This window comes from Salvelinus alpinus, chromosome 2 (assembly GCF_045679555.1).
Source record: "Salvelinus alpinus chromosome 2, SLU_Salpinus.1, whole genome shotgun sequence".
NCBI classification, from domain to species: Eukaryota; Metazoa; Chordata; class Actinopteri; order Salmoniformes; family Salmonidae; genus Salvelinus; species Salvelinus alpinus.
The window spans coordinates 87,841,362-87,862,367 of record NC_092087.1 but is presented as its reverse complement, the minus strand read 5'-3'; the positions used below and the strand labels follow the sequence as shown (position 1 = coordinate 87,862,367).

General features: G+C 43.2%; 2 protein-coding genes across 2 annotated transcripts; both read left to right on the top strand.

Moving 5' to 3' along the window:
- The first annotated feature begins 669 nt into the window (after positions 1-669).
- LOC139568019 (rano class II histocompatibility antigen, B alpha chain-like) lies at positions 670-2,940 on the top strand. Its single transcript, XM_071389687.1, has 4 exons — positions 670-822; positions 1,185-1,424; positions 1,854-2,135; positions 2,230-2,940. Exons 1-4 carry the CDS (start codon positions 762-764, stop codon positions 2,352-2,354), a joined length of 708 nt encoding a protein of 235 aa, XP_071245788.1. The 5' UTR covers positions 670-761; the 3' UTR covers positions 2,355-2,940.
- Positions 2,941-8,970: 6,030 nt separating this feature from the next.
- LOC139568081 (rano class II histocompatibility antigen, A beta chain-like) lies at positions 8,971-20,440 on the top strand. The gene is made up of 5 exons (XM_071389777.1): positions 8,971-9,074; positions 16,076-16,348; positions 16,825-17,106; positions 17,376-17,501; positions 17,895-20,440. Exons 1-5 carry the CDS (start codon positions 9,011-9,013, stop codon positions 17,930-17,932), a joined length of 783 nt encoding a protein of 260 aa, XP_071245878.1. The 5' UTR covers positions 8,971-9,010; the 3' UTR covers positions 17,933-20,440.
- Positions 20,441-21,006: the final 566 nt, after the last annotated feature.

Genomic DNA, 21,006 nt, shown 5'->3' with positions numbered 1-21,006 from the left:
ATAGTAAAAATAAAGACAAACCCTTGAATGAGTTCTAAGACTTTTGACCGGTAGTGAATGCATTTCTTTTATACCTAAAGGGGTCCTAAAATTCTAAATCAAATAGCTAAATGATCCATGGTATGACCCCCTCCGCCCCACATTCTTGATACACACAGGAAACTGTTGAGCGTGAAAAATCCAGCAGCGTTGCAGTTCTTGACACACTCAAACTGGTGCGCCTGGCACCTACTACCATACCCTGTTCAAAGGCACTTAACTATTTTGTCTTGCCCATTCACCTTCTGAATGGCACACATACACAATCCATGTCTCAACTGTCTCAAAACTTAGAAATCCTTCTTTAACCTGTCTCCTCCCCTTCATCTACACTGATTGAAGTGGATTTAACATCAATTGGGGACATCAATAAGGGATCATATCTTTCACCTGGATTCACCTGATCAGTCTATTTCATGGAAAGAGCAGGTGTTCTTAATGTTTTGTACACTCATTGTATTCACAGTATATATTTTTGGGGCAAATAATAATGACTGTATGTTGAATATGTTGACTCTAATTCCAAATAGGTTTTTGACCACAGTCAAAACCTGGGTGGAAAACAATTTTGACACAAACTTGTCTGCCTAGAAACAGCATACAGATTTTTAATTGGTGCAACATATGAGAGAAGCTAGAGGAGTGAGGAGGAAGTTATGATTTAGTTGTATTTCCCTTTTAGATTGAACACTCAAACACAGCAGTCATCGTGAATTGATGGTATGATGATGGCTCTTGTGTTTATGATTCTGCTTTTCAGTGTGAGTTCTACACAAGGACAAGGTAAGAACAGATTGACAGGCAAACCACGAGGCACTAACCTGAGATTACACATGGTTCCTTACAATGTACAGTAACTGAGGAATGTTCAACTGTTATCTTGCAGAGTTGCACGTTCCTCAGCTATTTATAATGTAGTGCAACACAATACATGTCATAAAAACTTCACCATTACGGTGTGTAATTGAAATACTTGTGTGTAGAACATGTTTTGATAAAACTATTTTTGTTGTTTTAAGATTTATTATAAGAAAAACAACTTCCAAGCAAAAATATAAAATGTTCTTTATTTGTTGCATTACAATGATAGTATGGTTGGTTGTAACAGAATTCATGTTGATGACTTCTACCCTCTTCCTCCACAGCGCAACATGTATTCAACGTCATAAACGCACGTTCTGAAACGGAGGAATTTAACATGACCGTTGTAGTAGACGGTAATGAATATCTCCATGTATATTTAAACAACAAAGAAGACGTGGTAACGCGCCCAGAATGGGCAAATTATATAGATTGTCCTATTTGCGTCAGAGTTGCAGAGAGGCAAAGAGCAGGTCTTAACAATTCCATTAAAGTACTCAGCCTTGAAACCCCAGAAGCTAAAGGTACAGTATTTTTGTTTATATTTTTTTCTAGACCTGGCAAATTCTAGTTGAAATGGCTTTAGCTTGCCTGGTACGAGGTGGGCAGAGTTTAAACATTTGGGACTTTGGGAGTATTTCAAAATCATTTCGAAATGTATTCTGACACATTTTTACAACAAAAATATTTTAATGATGAAAATGTATGGAAAAGACTTGTCAGATTTGACTACTTGAAACTAAATGCCATCCACCTCTTGCTAGTAAGACCCTCAGGTATGTTGTGGTGGATGGTCAATACAATCACTAAAAGAGAACCTGGTCAAATGAATCTTGCGGCTAGCTGCTGGTCTGAAAGGACTGCCAAGCCAACATGCAGTCATAGCTAATGACCACTTTTGGAGATAGCTAGTTAGTTAGAACCCTTAATAGTATTGTATTTTTCAACCACAGTTCCTCCTGAGATCAAATTGTATGCCAAGGAAGAAGTGAACCTGGGAATAAACAACTCTCTCGTCTGCTTCGTCAATCATTTCTTTCCTCCGCCTGTCCAAGTCAAATGGACCAAGAATGATGAGAACGTCCCCAAGGGGGTTAAAGCGGGTCAATATGCAACCAACAGTGATTACACTTTCTACCATTTCTCCACTCTGACCTTTGAACCACAAGAGGGAGACATCTACACCTGTATTGTGGATCACACGGCCCTAGATGAACCTCTAACCAGGACATGGGGTGATTAAATATTTATGTAACATAGTGTTACATTTACATTTGACTGAAATCTTTGTAGTAAAACATGTTTAAAGAGAGAAATATCTTCCCACAGAGTTCGAGGTGCCCCCCCGTCCCAGTGTTGGTCCTGCTGTTTTCTGTGGACTGGGTCTGACTCTGGGGCTGCTGGGAGTCGCTACCGGAACATTCTTCCTCGTCAAAGGAACCCAATGTCAATGATGATACCCAGTATACTCTCTATGTCTCTGGGTGATAATACACAGCATAATTTCCTATATGTCGCTGGGTGATAATAGACTGTATAATCTCTGTGCCTCTGGGTGATAATACACAGTATAATCTCCTATATGTCTCTGGGTGATAATACACAGTATAATCTCCTATATGTATATGTTGCTGGATGATAATACGCAGTATAATCTCCTATATGTCTCTGGGTGATAATACACAGCATAATATCCTATATGTCTATGTCGCTGGGTGATAATACACAGTATAATCTCCTATATGTCTCTGGGTGGTAATACACAGCATAATCTCCTATATGTCTCTGGGTGATAATACACAGCATAATTTCCTATATGTCTCTGGGTGATAATACACAGCATAATTTCCTATATGTCTCTGGGTGATAATACACTGTATAATCTCCTATATGTCTCTGGGTGATAATACACAGTATAATCTCCTATATGTCTCTGGGTGATAATACACAGCATAATCTCCTATATGTCTCTGGGTGATAATACACAGCATAATTTCCTATATGTCTCTGTCGCTGGGTGATAATACACAGTATAATCTCTATGTGTCTCTGGGTGATAATACACAGTATAATCTCCTATACATCTCTGGGTGATAATACACAGCATAATTTCCTATATGTCTCTGGGTGATAATATACAGTATAATCTCCTATATGTCTCTGGGTGATAATAAACAGTATAATCTCTGGGTGATAATACACAGTATAATCTCTATGAGCCCGGACTTGAACCCGATCTAACATCTTTGGAGAGACCTGAAAATAGCTGTGCAGCAACGCTCCCCATCCAACCTGACAGAGCTTGAGAGGATCTGCAGAGAAGAATGGGGAAAATCTCCCCAAATACAGGTGTGCCAAATTTGTAGCTCAAGAAGACTTGAGTCTGTAATCGCTGCCAACGGTGATTCAACAAAGTATTGAGTAAAGGGTCTGATTATTTATGTAAATGTGATATTTGTTTATTTTTTTTATACATTTGCAAAAATTTCTGAAAACCTGCTTTTGCTTTGTCATTATGGCGTATTGTGTGTAGATTGATGAGAACAAAAATAACGATCTAATTTTTTATTTAATCCATTTTAGAATAAGGCTGTAACCTAACAAAATGTGGAAAAAGTCAAGGCATCTGAATACTTTCCGATTGCACTGTACATGTAGGCCAAATGAAAAATAATATAGTAACTTGTATTTAAATGTAGCAATTCAACGAAAAACTCTGTTTAGCCTGCGCATCTTTACAACATTATTTTTCAATGTGCTCATCTCGGTCTGTCCTGTGCAACTATTTACAATGCATCAGAGCAACAATCTTATCATAACATGCCAAAAGTGATCACACGAATAGGCTATTAGACCTACTATAAAAATAAATGTCCTATAGATTTTGTAGCCTATAGCTTTTCCTGGAATTTCAGGAGAGGAGGAATGGCCTATTGCGTAGAGGCACAGCCTTTAGTCTGTTGAACATGGGAACAGCTGGAAGAGAGGCCAGTGATGTGTAGCCGAAGTAGGAAGCTAAATATTGGCTAGATATTAGGCCATCAGCCTGTAATTTTTTAGATCCGTTTGTGTCTATTCTCGACAGTCCAGAAAGGTACATTAGCATATGTTGTAGGCCTAGTTTGTCAAGAGTAGGGAAATATGTGCGTCTCCTTTACAACTCCCTGACCGTTAATGCTGTAGCCTAGAATAATAGTGAAGACATCAAAACTATGAAATAACACATATGGAATCATGTAGTAACGAAAGACAAAGGGTGGCTACTTTGAAGAATCTAAAATATATAGTATTTTTTGATTTGTTTAACACTTTGTTAACTGCATGATTCCATGTGTTCTCATAGTTTTGATGTCTTCACTATTATTCTACAATGTAGAAAATAGTAAAAATAAGGAAAAAACATTGAATGAGTGGGTGTGATCAATAAAAAATTGCTCCGAGCAAACAGATCCTAAGCTACAGGACTGTTTTGCTAGCACAGACTGGAATATGTTCCCGGGATTCCTCCGATGGCAATGAGGAGTACACCACATCAGTCATTGGCTTCATCAATAAGTGCATCGATGACGTCATCCCCACAGTGACTGTAGGGGGTAGTCCCAAAGACCCTCCCCATTATTGATTAAGGGGACCTTAATATTCATATGTTTTGCTGCAGGCCTTATAATAGATACTGTTGCTGTGTGTCTAAAACTCTGCCACTATATGTTGCACAAGCATCTATATTAGTCTTTGTGGTTAAGCCCTGGCTGTTGCAAGAGTGTGCTTGCAGGCTAGGCCTGAGTCAGACCGACACTAGATAAAGAGAAGTAACCACTGTCTGGTTTTGACATTTTGATCTTGTGTGACAGTGGACAATGCTAATTAATTCAGAGAAGCTACTGTACTAGGTTACTTTCTAAGGTAACCTCAGCTTATTGCTGCATACATACATTGACGTAGGTGATCATACAACTAGGATATGATCACATGTATAATATCAGCTGTGCCCTTAGGTGGGAACCTACTCTGAAACACACATGCTGTGTTTCCATTGTCAACTTCTGTCTGCAATTGCATTAATAAAGGTTTGATTGATTTACTTAAATAAGATATTGTCTGACTGCTGATTTCACCAATAAGCCAATGATTGACAAGGAACAAGGAACCTAACCCGACATGAACGTACGTACTAGAGGTCGACAGATTAATCGTCATGGCCGATTAATTAGGGCCAAATTCAAGTTTTCATAGCAATCGGTAATCTGCCTTTTTGGACGCCGATTATGGCCGATTACATTGCAATCCATGAGGAAACTGCGTTGCAGGCTGACCACCTTTTGCGCGAGTGCAGCGTCTAAAGGATCTTGTGGCAGCAAGGAGCCAAGGTAAGTTGCTAGCTAGCGTTAAACTTATCTTATAAAAAACAATCAATCGTCAGATAATCACTAGTTAACTACACATGTCAGCTGTTACTAGCAAGTAATCGATTTCATGAACCTAATTTCTTAGGCTACATACACTATACAGTATCAGTCAAAAGTTTGGACATGCCTAATTCAATCATTTTATTTTTGTACTATTTTCTACATTGTAGAATAATAGTGAAGACATCAAAACTATGAAATAACACATATGGAATCATGTAGTAACCAAAGAAAGTGTTAAATAAAAATATATTTAGATTCTTCAAAGTAGCCACCCTTTGCCCTGATGACAGCTTTGCACACTCTTGGCATTCTCTCAACCAGCATCATCTGGAATGCTTTTCGAACAGTCTTGAAGGAGTTCCCACATATGCTGAGTACTTGTTGGCTTCTTTTCCTACACTCTGTGGTCCAACTCATCCTAAATCATCTCAATTGGGTTGAGGTCAGGTGATTGTGGAGGCCAGGTCATCTGATGCAGCACTCCATCACTATCCTTGGTCAAATAGTCCTTACACAGCCTGGAGGTGTGTTGGGTCATTGTCCTGTTCATAAACAAATGATAGTCCCACTAAGCGCAAACCAAATGGGATGGGGTATTGCTGCAGAATGCTGTGGTTGCCACGCTGGTTAAGTGTGCCTTGAATTCTAAATAAATCACTGACAGTGTCACCAGCAAAGCACCATCACAGCTCCTCCTCCATGCTTCACGATGTGGACCACACATGCAGAGATCATCTGTTCACCTACTCTGCGTCTCACAAAGACACAGCGGTTGAAACCAAAAATCTCAAATTTGTACTCATTGGACCAAAGGACGAATTTCTACCGGTCTAATGTCCATTGTTCGTGTTTCTTGGCTCTAGCAAGTCTCTTCTTCTTATTGTCTTTTAGTAGTGGTTTCTTTGCAGCAATTTGACCGTGAAGGCCTGATTCACGCAGTCTCTTCTGAACAATTGACATTGAGATGTGTCTGTTACTTGAACTCTGTGAAGCATTTATTTGGGCTGCAATTTCTGGGGCTGGTAACTCTAATGAACTCACCCTCTTTAGCAGAGGTAACTCTGGGTCTTCCTTTCCTGTTGTTGTCCTCATGAGAGCCAGTTTCATCATAGCACTTGATGTTTTTTGCGACTGCACTTAACTTTCAAAGTTCTTGAAATTTTGCGTATTGACTGACCTTCATGTCTTAAAGTAATGATGGACTGTCGTCTCTCTTTGCTTATTTTAGCTCTTCTTGCCATAATATGGACTTGGTATTTTACCAAATAGGGCTATCTTCTGTATACCAACCCTACCTTGTCACAACACAAGTGATTGGCTCAAACGCATTAAGGAATGAAATTCCACAAATTATAGGTGACTAGCTCAAGAAGCTGGTTGAGAGAATGCCAAGAGCGTGCAAACCTGTCAAGGAAAAGGGTGGTTACTTTGAAGAATCTCAAATATAAAATATATTTTCATTTGTTAAACAATTTTTTGGTTACTATACGATTCCATGTGTGTTATTTCATAGTTTTGATGTCTTCACTATTATTATACAATGTAGAAAACTTTTGACTGGTCCAAACTGGTCCAAACTGTCCAAACTTTTGACTGGTACTGTATGTCTGTTTGAAATTCTACTTTGGGTCTTATTCATTAATTTAAAATTATTTATGCTCTACTATACACAGTGAAGAAAACATTATGAACACCTGCTCTTTCCATGACATAGACTGACCAGGTGAATCCAGGTGAAAGCTATGATCCCTTATTGACGTCTCTTGTTAAATCCACTTCAATCACTGTAGATGAAGGGGAGGAGACAGGTTAAAGAAAGATTTTTCTTTCTTATTTACATAAGTATTCAGACCCTTTACTCAGTACTTTGTTGAAGCACCGATTACAGCCTCAAGTCTTCTTGGGTGTGACGCTACAAGCTTGGCACACCTGTATTTGGGAGTTTCTCCCATTCTTCTCTGCAGATCCTCTCAAGCTCTGTCAGGTTGGATGGGGAGCGTCGCTGCAGAGCTATTTTCAGGTCTCTCCAGAGATGTTTGATCGGGTTCAAGTCCGGGCTCTGGCTGGGCCACTCAAGGACATTTAGAGACATGTCCCGAAGCCACTGTCTTGGCTGTGTGCTTAGGGTCGTTGTCCTGTTGGAAGGTGAACCTTTGCCCCAGTCTGAGATCCTGAGGACAAAAAGCTCAATCTTGGTTTCATCAGACCAGAGAATCTTGTTTCTCATGGTCTGAGTCTCCTTTAGGTGCCTTTGCGAAACTCCAAGCGGGCTGTCATGTGCCATTTACTGAGGAGTGGCTTCCGTCTGGCCACACTACCATAAAGGCCTGATTGGTGGAGTGCTGCAGAGATAGTTGTCCTTCTGGAAGGTTCTCCCATCTCCACAGAGGAACTCTGGAGCTCTGTCAATGACCATTGGGTTATTGGTCACCTCCCTGACCAAGGCCCTTCTCCCCCGATTGCTCAGTTTGGCCAGGCTGCCAGCTATAGAAAGAGTCTTGGTGGTTCGAAACTTCTTCCATTTAGGAATGATGGAGGCCACAATGTTTTGGTACCCATCGCCAGAGCTGTGCCTCGACACAATCCTGTCTCGGAACTTTACAGACAGTTCCCTTGACCTCATGGCTTGGTTTTTGCTCTGACATGCACTGTCAACTGTGGGACCTACCAAATCATGTCCAATCAATTGAATTTACCATTTTTCACAGTATCGGCACAAAAACTATTTTTTTAAAAATAAGACTGAGATTATTTATATTGCTGAAAGACTGTCAATGAATTACCCTGCTGAAAGACTGTCAATGAATTACCCTGCTGAAAGACTGTCAATGAATTACCCTGCTGAAAGACTGTCAATTAATTACCCTGCCCGAGGCTTCGATGGCCAACTGGACTCCAGTCAAGTTGTTGAAACATCTCAAGGATGATCAATGGAAACAGGATGCACCTGAGCTCAATTTCGAGTCTCATAGCAAAGGGTCTGAATACTAATGTAAATAAGGTATCTGTTTTTTATTTTTGTAATGTAACAAAATCTGGAAAAAGTCCGACATACATTTTCCCGAATGCACTGTATATTAACTTGCTTACTGCATCAACATGTTTAACTCATCAGAAAAAACATTTGCAAGCGGCAACATATTATTATCCGAGTCCTCATACATGTAATGTGTGGATGTGGAATAAAGGTTATTTCAAATGTTTTTGTTAGTGATATTATTTGTTTATGGTTGTGTGTATCATCCTTATGGTATCATTATTTCTGAGTCAAGATTATTTTGATACAGTGAGGACATTGAGAAAACCTTTTTCTAATCAAGTTATGGGAATGCTTTTGTAACAAACAGCATGTTTTCAATGAGAAAAAAAAATCTAAACTATGATTGTCAACACAAATGATCAGATGTTATTGTATTAAATGGGGGGGGTCGCTTAATATTCCCCCCTCCCAAAATAAAATGTTTGATTTAGTTAATTTTTAGACCTATTGACTTAAACATTATACTCCACATTTACATCAAATTCGTGTTTTAAAACGTTTTTGAAGTCAAGAGCTGCAGAGCTTGAAAAGTTCATATAAATAAATGAAAAGTTCATACCAGCCAGAAACAGATGACAGAACTCTTCTCTGAAAAAATATTGGCTCTCATAACTACTGCAATGAGTAGGTCATAGTTCCGTCCTTTCAACATTCTATAATTATGAGGGCTTGCTTGCAGTCATATTTGTTGGTTGTGGTTATGTTTTCATTCTTCACTCCAACTGGTAAGTAGAAATCTTAAAAATTGGTTAGTAAACTATACCATTTTGCACAGTATCTGCACAAAAACAAACATTTTTTATAAGACTCTGAGATTATTTATATTGCTGAAAGACTGTCAATGAATTACCCTGCTGAAAGACTGTCAATGAATCCTGCTCTTTAAATGTGAAAGTTGTTGTTGGTTTAGATGAAGTTAGTTGCAGTATGAACAACTCTGTTGCTACCAGATTTAAAGGGATAATCTGCTGTTCCGTCACCCGGTCGCGTCATGCCATTGTTAAGAATGTTCTCAAAATGCCCTCTTATCGGCGCGCCATAGTGGTGCCCAAATTAAGGGATAATGCCCGAGGCTTCGATGGCATTATCACTTATATAAAACGGGTTACCAACATATTCAAATAATGATCGACATACTTTCATTATCTTTGTGTTCTGTATCTATAGACGCGACCCAGTCGTTAATCCTAAATGTTCAGAGGAGCTAGCCAACAACACAGCTAACACAATAACTTCGAACTGAAGATGGAAAGACTGAAAACCAGCTGCACTTCGTTTCGTTGTACTTTTTTTCAATTTACATTTCTTTGTATATATCCATAAAAATGTTGCCAGCTGATTCGTGTTTTCAACTGGCTGAGAAACGCTGCCTGCCTCTCTCTCGTCCCTACTCCCGAGCCCTACAGGATCATTACTATCGGACAGTTGGAGATCTAATTTGAATATTGAAACAATGTTGCAAATGTCGGAGAGACAGACAGTAAAGTTTATACAAATCTCTCCTGTTGAAAACTATTTATTTTAAATATATATATATATTTTTTTTTATTTCACCTGTATTTAATCAAGTAGGCCAGTTGAGAACAAGTTCTCATTTACAACTGCGACCTGGCCAAGATAAAGCAAAGCAGTGCGACACAAACAACAACACAGAGTTACAAACCCTATCAAATAGGACACTCTACTTTCAGGAGAAAGGGTTTAAAGATCATCCTTGGCTCCATTACAGCCCCTCCTTAAAGGGGGTCCTCTGTTTCTATTGTGATAAATACTTTGCAACACAAAAGTCTAAGCTTGCGACAAAAGCAGATTCAGCTTTTGTCCAGACTGGCTTTCAAAATTGGAAGAAGGCACTGGAGAAATGTAGTGCGCATAAAGACAGCCAGTGTCACAAATGAGCTGTGATGACTTGGATTCAGGAGCCAAAGCCTGTTCATGTGCAACTTTCACGTGAGCTTTAAAGACAGCAGCAACACGCGAGGAGAAATCTTATGAAGATTGTTGGGGGTGTGAAGTTCTTGGCGCTGCAAGGTCAGGCTTTTTGAGGCGTTGATAAGGAGAGTGGGAATTTCAGCCAGTGTCTAAAGTACAAGGCAGAGGGCGATGCAGAGCTGAACAAGGCAGAGGGCGATGCAGAGCTGAACAAGGCAGAGGGCGATGCAGAGCTGAACAAGGCCGAGGGCGATGCAGAGCTGAACAAGGCAGAGGGCGATGCAGAGCTGAACAAGGCAGAGGGCGATGCAGAGCTGAACAAGGCAGAGGGCGATGCAGAGCTGAACAAGGCAGAGGGCGATGCAGAGCTGAACAAGGCAGAGGGCGATGCAGAGCTGAACAAGGCCGAGGGCGATGCAGAGCTGAACAAGGCAGAGGGCGATGCAGAGCTGAACAAGGCAGAGGGCGATGCAGAGCTGAACAAGGCAGAGGGCGATGCAGAGCTGAACAAGGCCGAGGGCGATGCAGAGCTGAACAAGGCCGAGGGCGATGCAGAGCTGAACAAGGCCGAGGGCGATGCAGAGCTGAACAAGGCCGAGGGCGATGCAGAGCTGAACAAGGCAGAGGGCGATGCAGAGCTGAACAAGGCAGAGGGCGATGCAGAGCTGAACAAGGCCGAGGGCGATGCAGAGCTGAACAAGGCAGAGGGCGATGCAGAGCTGAACAAGGCAGAGGGCGATGCAGAGCTGAACAAGGCAGAGGGCGATGCAGAGCTGAACAAGGCAAAGGGCGATGCAGAGCTGTACAAGGCAGAGGGCGATGCAGAGCTGAACAAGGCAGAGGGTGATGCAGAGCTGAACAAGGCAGAGGGTGATGCAGAGCTGAACAAGGCAGAGGGCGATGCAGAGCTGAACAAGGCAGAGGGCGATGCAGAGCTGAACAAGGCAGAGGGCGATGCAGAGCTGACCCCTTGGCTGAAAGGTCACTTTGATTTCACCAGTCCCCAAATGCAAAACACCATTTTGAATCTGGTGGTGTCACGCCCTGACCGTAGAGAGCTTTTTATGTCTCTATTTTGGTTTGGTAAGGGCGTGAGTTGGGGTGGGCATTCTATGTTTTTTTCCCTGTGTTTTCTATTTCTATGTGTTTGGTCTGGTATGGTTCTCAATCAGAGGCAGCTGTCTATCGTTGTCTCTGATTGAGAACCATACTTAGGTTACCTTTTCCCACCTGTATTTGTGGGTAGTTGTCTATGTGTAGTTGCCTGTCAGCACTCATGTTTGTATAGCTTCACGGTTCGTTAGTTGTTTTGTTAGTTTGTTTAGTGTTCGTTCTTTAAATAAAGAAGTATGTACGCATCCCACGCTGCACCTTGGTCTCCTCTCTTTGACGGCCGTGACAGAACTACCCACCACCAAAGGACCAAGCAGCGTGGAAGAGAGGACTGGACATGGGAGGACATCCTGGACGGCAAGGGATCCTACACATGGGAGGAGATCCTGGCTGGAAGGGATCGCCTCCCATGGGAACAGGTGGAGGCAGCCAGGAAGGCGGAGGCAGCTAGGAAAGGGGCCAAGGATTACACTGGAACACGGCTGGCAAGGAAGCCCGAGAGGCAGCCACTAAATTTTTTTGGGTGGGGGCACACGGGGAGTGTGGCAGAGTCAGGTTGGAGACCTGAGCCAACTCCCCGTGCTTACCGTGGCGAGCATGTGACTGGTCAGGCCCCGTGCTATGGGGTGATGCGCACTGTGTCTCGGCCGAGCATTCAAAGGCCAGTGTGCTCGGTGCCAGCGTCCCGCATTTGCCGGGTGGAAGTGGGCATCCAGCCAGAACGGGTGGGGCCAGCTCTGCGCTCGAGACCGCCAGTGCGCCTCCACGGCCCAGTGTATCCGGTGCCTCGGCCAAGGAAGAGGCCTCCTGTGTGTCTCCCCAGCCTGGTGAGTCCTGTGCCTAAGCCCAGCCCGGAGCCTCCAGAGACGGCCTCCAGCCCGGCGCCTCCAGAGACGGCCTCCAGCCCGGCGCCTCCAGAGACGGCCTCCAGCCCGGCGCCTCCAGAGACGGCCTCCAGCCCGGAGCCTCAAGAGACGGCCTCCAGCCCGGCGCCTCCAGAGACGGCCTCCAGCCCGGCGCCTCCAGAGACGGCCTCCAGCCCGGAGCCTCCAGAGACGGCCTCCAGCCCGGAGCCTCCAGAGACGGCCTCCAGCCCGGCGCCTCCAGAGACGGCCTCCAGCCCGGAGCCTCCAGAGACGGCCTCCAGCCCGGAGCCTCCAGAGACGGCCTCCAGCCCGGAGCCTCCAGAGACGGCCTCCAGCCCGGCGCCTCCAGAGACGGCCTCCAGCCCGGAGCCTCCAGAGACGGCCTCCAGCCCGGAGCCTCCAGAGACGGCCTCCAGCCCGGAGCCTCCAGAGACGGCCTCCAGCCCGGAGCCTCCAGAGACGGCCTCCAGAATTCCTGGGTCATCAACGACAGGGCAAATATAGCCAAGATGGCATGTGATGTGATGATGCGTCTAGGCCTTCCTCTGTCCCAACTTCCAGGACAAACCTATGACGGTGCCGCAAACATGGCTGGACGATTGCAGGGGGTGCAAGCCATTTGAAGGAGAGAACAACCCGCTGGATATGTATTGTGACTGTGGTCCACACTGTGTGAACGTAGTTACGCAGGCTGCCTGTGTAGCCTCTCCACTGGTAAGAGATTCAACGGGTCTGGTGAATGAATTGGGGGGGCTTCTTTAATCAATCTGGCAAGTTGGGCCTTGTAATGGCTAAAGCCAAGGTTAGACTGGGGAGAGCAGAGTGTCGACCACCCTACTAAAGCCAAGGTTAGACTGGGGAGAGCAGAGTGTCGACCACCCTACTAAAGTCAAGGTTAGACTGGGGAGAGCAGAGTGTCGACCACCATACTAAAGCCAAGGTTAGACTGGGGAGAGCAGAGTGTCGACCACCCTACTAAAGCCAAGGTTAGACTGGGGAGAGCAGAGTGTCGACCACCATACTAAAGCCAAGGTTAGACTGGGGAGAGCAGAGGGCCGACCACCCTACTAAAACCAAGGTTAGACTGGGGAGAGCAGAGTGTCGACCACCCTACTAAAGCCAAGGTTAGACTGGGGAGAGCAGAGTGTCGACCACCCTACTAAAGCCCAGGTTAGACTGGGGGAGAGCAGAGTGTCGACCACCCTACTAAGCCAAGGTTAGACTGGGGAGAGCAGAGTGTCGACCACCCTACTAAAGCCAAGGTTAGACTGGGGAGAGCAGAGTGTCGACCACCCTACTAAAGCCAAGGTTAGACTGGGGAGAGCAGAGTGTCGACCACCCTACTAAAGCCAAGGTTAGACTGGGGAGAGCAGAGTGTCGACCACTATACTAAGCCAAGGTTAGACTGGGGAGAGCAGAGTGTCGACCACCCTACTAAAGCCAAGGTTAGACTGGGGAGAGCAGAGGGCCGACCACCCTACTAAAGCCAAGGTTAGACTGGGGAGAGCAGAGTGTCGACCACCATACTACAGCCCAGGTTAGACTGGGGAGAGCAGAGTGTCGACCACCCTACTAAAGCCAAGGTTAGACTGGGGAGAGCAGAGTGTCGACCACCCTACTAAAGCCAAGGTTAGACTGGGGAGAGCAGAGTGTCGACCACCCTACTAAAGCCAAGGTTAGACTGGGGAGAGCAGAGGGCCGACCACCCTACTAAAGACAAGGTTAGACTGGGGAGAGCAGAGGGCCGACCACCCTACTAAATCCAAGGTTAGACTGGGGAGAGCAGAGTGTCGACCACCCTACTAAAGCCAAGGTTAGACTGGGGAGAGCAGAGTGTCGACCACCCTACTAAAGCCAAGGTTAGACTGGGGAGAGCAGAGTGTCGACCACCCTACTAAAGCCAAGGTTAGACTGGGGAGAGCAGAGTGTCGACCACCCTACTAAAGCCAAGGTTAGCGGAGTAAAAGTTGAGTAAAACACCACTCACCTTGATTCTTCCAGCGCTTGCCACTGTCTTCCCTGCTACCACTTCAGTTCTGGTGATCTGCCGCTGGTGGGAACTGTTCTGACATTCTCATATGCTTTGGTGATTCGAAGGTACTGTTTATTGTCGACTTTTTCTTGTTTCCAAAAACATTTGGAAATTGTTTTGCACGGTCGTTAGCTGTTATTTTTGTTGGCAAATGAGATTGATTTCTGTTCATTGTACTGCCTGTCAGCCATCAACAATCACCCATCATCTTCGCACATGAAAATAAAGAAAAACCCTTGAATGAGTAGGTGTGTCCAAACATTGTCTGGTACTGTATATCCTAACATCATTTTTTCGGGCAAAGACTCAACATCAAAACTCAAAAGGACAGACAACAACTCTTCTGTTTCCCCACTCACGCCCCCCTGTCTGCGTCGCACCAAACGACGAGCATCACAAATACCGGGAATCTTCCCCTTCAGTTGGTTCAACTTTCACATTTACCGCTACCCCTGTAGTCACTCCACTCAATGGCACCCGTTCCTTGAGAGCAAAACAATTCACCTCTCTTGTCCCCATTCATTTAACGCGGAGTTCCCGCTCCCTCTGACCAGCAGAAACACAAACAATTATCACAAGACCCCTTCTGATTACCTTCACCGATTCCACAGCACCAAACTCTGTTTTTCACCCTGAAACCACACATGGATCAGCCAAAAGGCAACTTCACTCCTATTGTCACAGACGCATCTTTATCCTGACCCTCGTTGCAAGCCGGGGGCTCTGAGAACTTCACCACACCTACCACCTCCTATACTTCACCACACCTACCACCTCCTATACTTCACCACACCTACCATCTCCTATACTTCACCACACCTACCATCTCCTATACTTCACCACACCTACCATCTCCTATACTTCACCACACCTACCACCTCCTATACATCACCACACCTACCATCTCCTATACTTCACCACACCTACCACCTCCTATACTTCACCACACCTACCATCTCCTATACTTCACCACACCTACCACCTCCTATACTTCACCACACCTACCACCTCCTATACTTCACCACACCTACCATCTCCTATACTTCACCACACCTACCATCTCCTATACTTCACCACACCTACCATCTCCTATACTTCACCACACCTACCACCTCCTATACTTCACCCTCATTCACTTCCATTTCTCCTCCTGTCTTCGATCCGGCTTACAGCTCACTCTGTTTACACTTTCTACCATTCTTTAACAAACCATCTCCCTTTTTTCCGCCATCTTCAACCAACTCAAGCTCACCCTCTTCCTCTCTCTTAGACCTCCTCTGCCTCTGTTGTTGCCCTCCATTCCTCCTCCCTATTCCAAGTATACGTCTCCTTATGATAATACTGCACTTCTCCTGACATACATCTTGTTCTTGCCCTCTCAAGGGACGCCATTTAACCGGCTGTCACAATCTCTGTACAGTCAGCCGGTACTCGCACATGCAACCCACGAGCACAGTGCTTGTTTACATTTACAAAGTTTACATTGTAGTAAAACAAGCTCATGTTTTTGGTTCTGATGGGGTACGACCATTGAACTGAGCTCGTGAGGCATTTATAGGTTATATTCTCCAAGAATCCATGGGTATATATAATTTAAGTCTAAATAAATCGATGTAGCAACTGCAGATTGCCCCTTTAAAGAGATAGTAAAAATATATACTGTATATTAAGAGTAATTATTTATAGCCAAATAAAAGAGAACTGCATATTATTGTATAATAACGTATATCTATTATGTGGCAGAGTATAAAGGTTTACATGCATTCATGTTTTTTCTCACCAGATGGACACTTTATGACCTTCCTCGACCTTTGTTATTACAGAGGGGAAGATCCACACGATGTGGAGTACGTCTGGAGAGCTATTTCAGACATGGTGAAGGTTATGGAATACAACAGCACTCTCAATAGATTTACTGGTTACACACCCTTTGGGATACATATCGCCGAGCAATTTAAAGCAGATCCCGTGGTCCTGGCATCGTTTCAAACTCCACTTCATTTCTTCTGCAAACATTATGGTGCCCTCGCCTACGAAGCTGGAATAAACAACAATGGTAAGCAGTTCTATGGAGAACGGTGGTGAAAATAAAACACATTTGCATAAGATATTTCAGGAAAAATTGATTTCACATCATAATTTTATAATATTATTTTTAAGCACCATTTTGTTGATTATTACATGAGTTACGTTTGGGTTTGACAAGTCAGGGAACTTCCAGAAAGAAACCTGTCTGTGCAGTTCTTATCTAACTCGCACCATCCCAGGGTGGAATCTTGCCGAGGTTGTTTTGAGGAAGTGAAAGAGAACTAGCTTGGGTATCAGTCTGACACAACACAAGCCACCTCAATTGACTCTGTCTAAAAGTACACTTACTAAAGCTTATAGGTGGAACACATTGACACCCAAGCTAGAAAGGGAACTGACCCGTATATAGATGTACAACCTTAGTGGACATGTACATACCTGTCCATTGAAAACACCAAGCAGTAGAAAACAAAAGAATACTATTTTATTATTTTCCCCTCTCAGTTGAGCCCTCCGTCCATCTGAGGTCCATGACGCCCCACAGTGACAGACACCCCTCCATGTTGACGTGCAGCGCCTACAAGTTCTACCCCAAACAGATCAGGGTGACCTGGTGGAAGGACGGACAGGAAGTGACCTCAAACATGACTTCCTCTGAGGAGCTATCCAATGGCGACTGGCACTATCAGATCCACTCCTACCTGGAGTACACTCCCACACCTGGAGAGAAGATCTCCTGCATGGTGGAGCATGCCAGCTTCACTGAACCAAAGATCCTCCACTGGGGTAAGGAAGTAAGGGGACAAGGAAGTAAAGGAACAAGGAAGCAAGGGAACTAGGAAAAAGGGGACAAGGAAGTCAGGGAACAAACTGAGTGTTACTGGAAATGGTTTGGGGAAGGGAATAAGGAAGCAAGGAAGTAAGGAAGCAATGAAGTAAGGAAAGGTTGAAATAAGGGAGCAAAGAGCTCTGATAAGTTGGGTTATTAATGATGTGTATTGTTTTTCAAACAACTGTAACTATAACTACATTCATCTCACTACGTTTCATCCCAGACATGTCTCTGCCAGGGTCTGAGAGGAGTAAGATAGCCATCGGGGCATCTGGGCTGGTGCTGGGGCTGGTCTTCGCTGCAGCTGGTCTCCTCTACTACAACAGGAGGAAGACCACTGGTGGTGATGGTGAGTATAAGATGTTTTATTGTCAAATACACCGGATAGGTGCAGTAATGTGTTGTTTTACAGGGTCAGCCATAGTAGTACAGCACCCCTGGAGCAAATTAGGGTTAAGTGCCTTGCTCAAGGGCACATCTTGTCGGCTTTCGGCAAGGGATACTGTGAGATACGCTAACCGCTAGGCTACCTGCCGATCTCTATAGACAGATAGTATAGTTTATTGTTCAGTCTGTTACTCTCTGCCTCTACAGTATCTATCCCCCATGATTGTGCTGCTGTCACTTTAAGACCAACAATATAAATGAATAATATGTTAATAACTGCTTCTTAGTCAATCAATGCTAACAACCAAAATGCACAAATGTAAAAACTCAAACTGTGGTGTATTTTGTTCAACAGGGAGGGAATTGGTGCCAACAAGTCACCCATCCCAGTGATTTCTCAGTGACTACATTACAGTTCTGCATAGTGTAAATATGAGTCCCAAATGGCACCCTATTCCCTATATGGACCCCGGTCGAAATAAGTGTACCATATAGGGAATAGGGTTCCATTTAGGATGCTAACCTAATTCTTATTGTGTCTCTGACTGCATGTTTGATGATGGTGTCTATATCTTATGTGTAAGGAGTGCCTGCTGCTTTTCTAAAGACTATCAAGAGTTTATATTATTGTTACAGTAACACTTTAAAACAAGTTCCTACATATATGCTATAGGATCCAAGATATATTTTTTATGAAGTAGTTTGTTTCTCACAAATTGTCTTGAATTGTTTTGAACAAAACAAGAAGTTGGAACCAGTTTTTTTAATGTACAACTGTGTAAACTAGCCTTCAATGCTACCGTACCTGTAGACTTCCTGTCATTGCGCTAACGCTAGTTAGCATTGGCTCGCGAAAGCACCGCTAACTTCCTTCTGTCAGGTGTTAGTTGTGCAGAGGTGAGAACGGAGTCAGGCGCAGGACACAGAACTGAGTAAAATAACGAACTTTACTCTGGAAAAATAAAGCCACGCAGGGATCATTAACCTTAACACAAAAGACTAACAACAAACCAGGAACAAACACACACAAAACATAATGGGAACCAGAGGGTTAAATAGGGAAATAATAATAACTAAATGGGAACCAGGTGTGTACACTCAAGACATAACAAATGGAAAACAGAAACATGGATCGGTGGAAGCTAGAAAGCCGGTGACGACGAGCGCCGAACGCCGCCCGAACAAGGAGAGGCACCAACTTCGGCGGAAGTCGTGACACCTTCATACTGCACGCAGAGAAATATAAATTATATTGTAAATACCAGGATCTTGCAGTATCCCTTTATCCCTGGAATCCGTCATTGTGAAACTGCCTCATCCTTTTGCGATATTACAACAACAATGTACACAGTTCTTTTCTCCTTGGACACCATTGTACGTCATTGTACATACAATATAACAGCAGAGTATGTACTGCAAAATTGTTTTGTTGATACTCCTCAACAAAAACAATAACAATAACATTAACAAATATGCTGGGTTGAACAGTGGCGCTGTTTCCCCTGGTGCGGATTTCAGCTTTAAGAATGTTGTGTTTGCTATTACTGTAAACATGCTTTACTTATCATTCTGATATAATGCTAGCCTCCGCTGTAGTTTGCTGTACATTGAAGTTTCATATTGGTATGTGTGTGTGTAGGCTACAGATGTAGGATTGTAATTTGACCTATATTGTCACAGCAAAATAATCCTGTAGTAACAGGATTTAAACGTTTTGTCCGTAATATTGCTGGATCGGTGGTTAGGCTATTAGCTGTACAAAAGTAGGCTACATGAAAAGTACAATACTGTTAATATAATCTTGTGTTTTAGGGCGGGGCTTTCAGTGAAGTTATGTACATCACAAAGCTCATCTGCATTTCCTGTGGTGCAGGTAAATTCTCAGCAACAAAAGAGTGATCAATTTAAGATCCTACATCTGTGTATGTGTGTTTCTGTGTATCACTGAGGCTTTTTACATTGTTGTTACAGTACCAACTAAATCCTTTACTGCAGCAACACTCTGGATGTGTCGCAAATGGCACCCTATTCCCTATGTAGTGCACTACTTTTGTCCGGGGCCAATATGGCACCCTATCACCTATATAGTGCACTAGTTTTGACCAGAGCCATATGTGCCCTGGTCTAAAGTAGTGCACTACATAGGGAATAGGATGCCATTTGTAACCATTTGGAGAGCAGCCTCTGTATAGGATGGATGCCTTTTGGTCAAAATGACACAATTCCGTTTCACTTGTTTTTTCCTTTAAACTTGAGCTATCTGACCTTACACCCAGTGGTGTAAAGTACATAAGTAAAAATACTTTAAAGTACTACTTAAGTAGGTTTTTGGTGTGTCTGTACTTAACTATTTATATTTTTGACTACTTTTACTTCACTACGTTCTTAAAGAAAATAATGTACTTTCTACTCCATACATTTTACCTGACAACCAAAAATACTTGTTACATTTTGAATGCTTAGCAGGACAGGAAAATGGATCAATTCACACACTTATCAAGAGAACATCCCTGGTCCTCCTACTGCTTCTGTTCTGGCGGACTCATTAAACACATGATTCGTTTGGAAACGATGACTGAGTTTACAAGAAAATGGTGCCGCCTGGTTTGCTTAATATAAGGAATTTGAAATTATTTATATTTTTACTTTTGATACTTAAGTATATTTTATCAATTACATTTACTTTTGATACTGAAGTATATTTAAAACTAAATACTTTTAGACTTTTACTCAAGTAGTATTTTACTGGGTGACTTTCACTTTTACTTGAATCATTTTCTATTAAGATATTTCAACTTTTACTCAAATATGAGAATTAAGTACTTTTCCCACCGCTGCTTATACATATAACTTTTGTGATACTTGGGAGTGTTGGGTTTACTAATAAAGCTTAAAAATGAAGTTTTGAAACTGGCCTCACTTTCTCAATGACTTACCTGACTGAAAGGTTACGAAATCTTCATGTGCATTTTTATCTGACAATATTTAGCAATAATTAGAAAACCAATAGAAGTGAATGACCATATAATATATGGGTATTTGAGAGTGGATACATGAATATTACAATAACATCGAGACACTATTACCACAGATAAAAGAGGAAACAGTTAAACGTATCTTCAGTGTTACCTCTATTGGCTCAGTCAAAACCACCACCTAGTGGATGAGGTGGGTCAAGTTAGTAGTAACAGTACTGGTTAATTATTATTGTTACATGTAGGCTCTACTTGGCAGCTGAAAAGCTGAATTACAGTACACCTCCCATACAAGTAAACAAAGACAATTAAAATGTCAGAAAGTCAGGATGGGAGGTCTCTAGGAGTTGAAGCAGATTGGAAAGTATTGAGAGCTGAGGACGCATCGATGGTATTACTGAGGAGGGAGCTGGTCAGAGTCAGACACATTCTACGACCCGACTCCTAATCACAGGAATTGTACTTTTCACTTGATATCTTGAGTACATTATG

Coding starts and splice junctions, on each gene's coding strand:
- LOC139568019 (XM_071389687.1), top strand. CDS start 762: ATGATGATGGCTCTTGTGTTTATGATTCTGCTTTTCAGTGTGAGTTCT. Junction 823..1,184: donor GAGTTCTACACAAGGACAAG/GTAAGAACAGAT, acceptor CTTCCTCCACAG/CGCAACATGTATTCAACGTC. Junction 2,136..2,229: donor ACCTCTAACCAGGACATGGG/GTGATTAAATAT, acceptor ATCTTCCCACAG/AGTTCGAGGTGCCCCCCCGT.
- LOC139568081 (XM_071389777.1), top strand. CDS start 9,011: ATGAGGGCTTGCTTGCAGTCATATTTGTTGGTTGTGGTTATGTTTTCA. Junction 9,075..16,075: donor TTCATTCTTCACTCCAACTG/GTAAGTAGAAAT, acceptor TTTTCTCACCAG/ATGGACACTTTATGACCTTC. Junction 17,502..17,894: donor GAAGACCACTGGTGGTGATG/GTGAGTATAAGA, acceptor TTTGTTCAACAG/GGAGGGAATTGGTGCCAACA.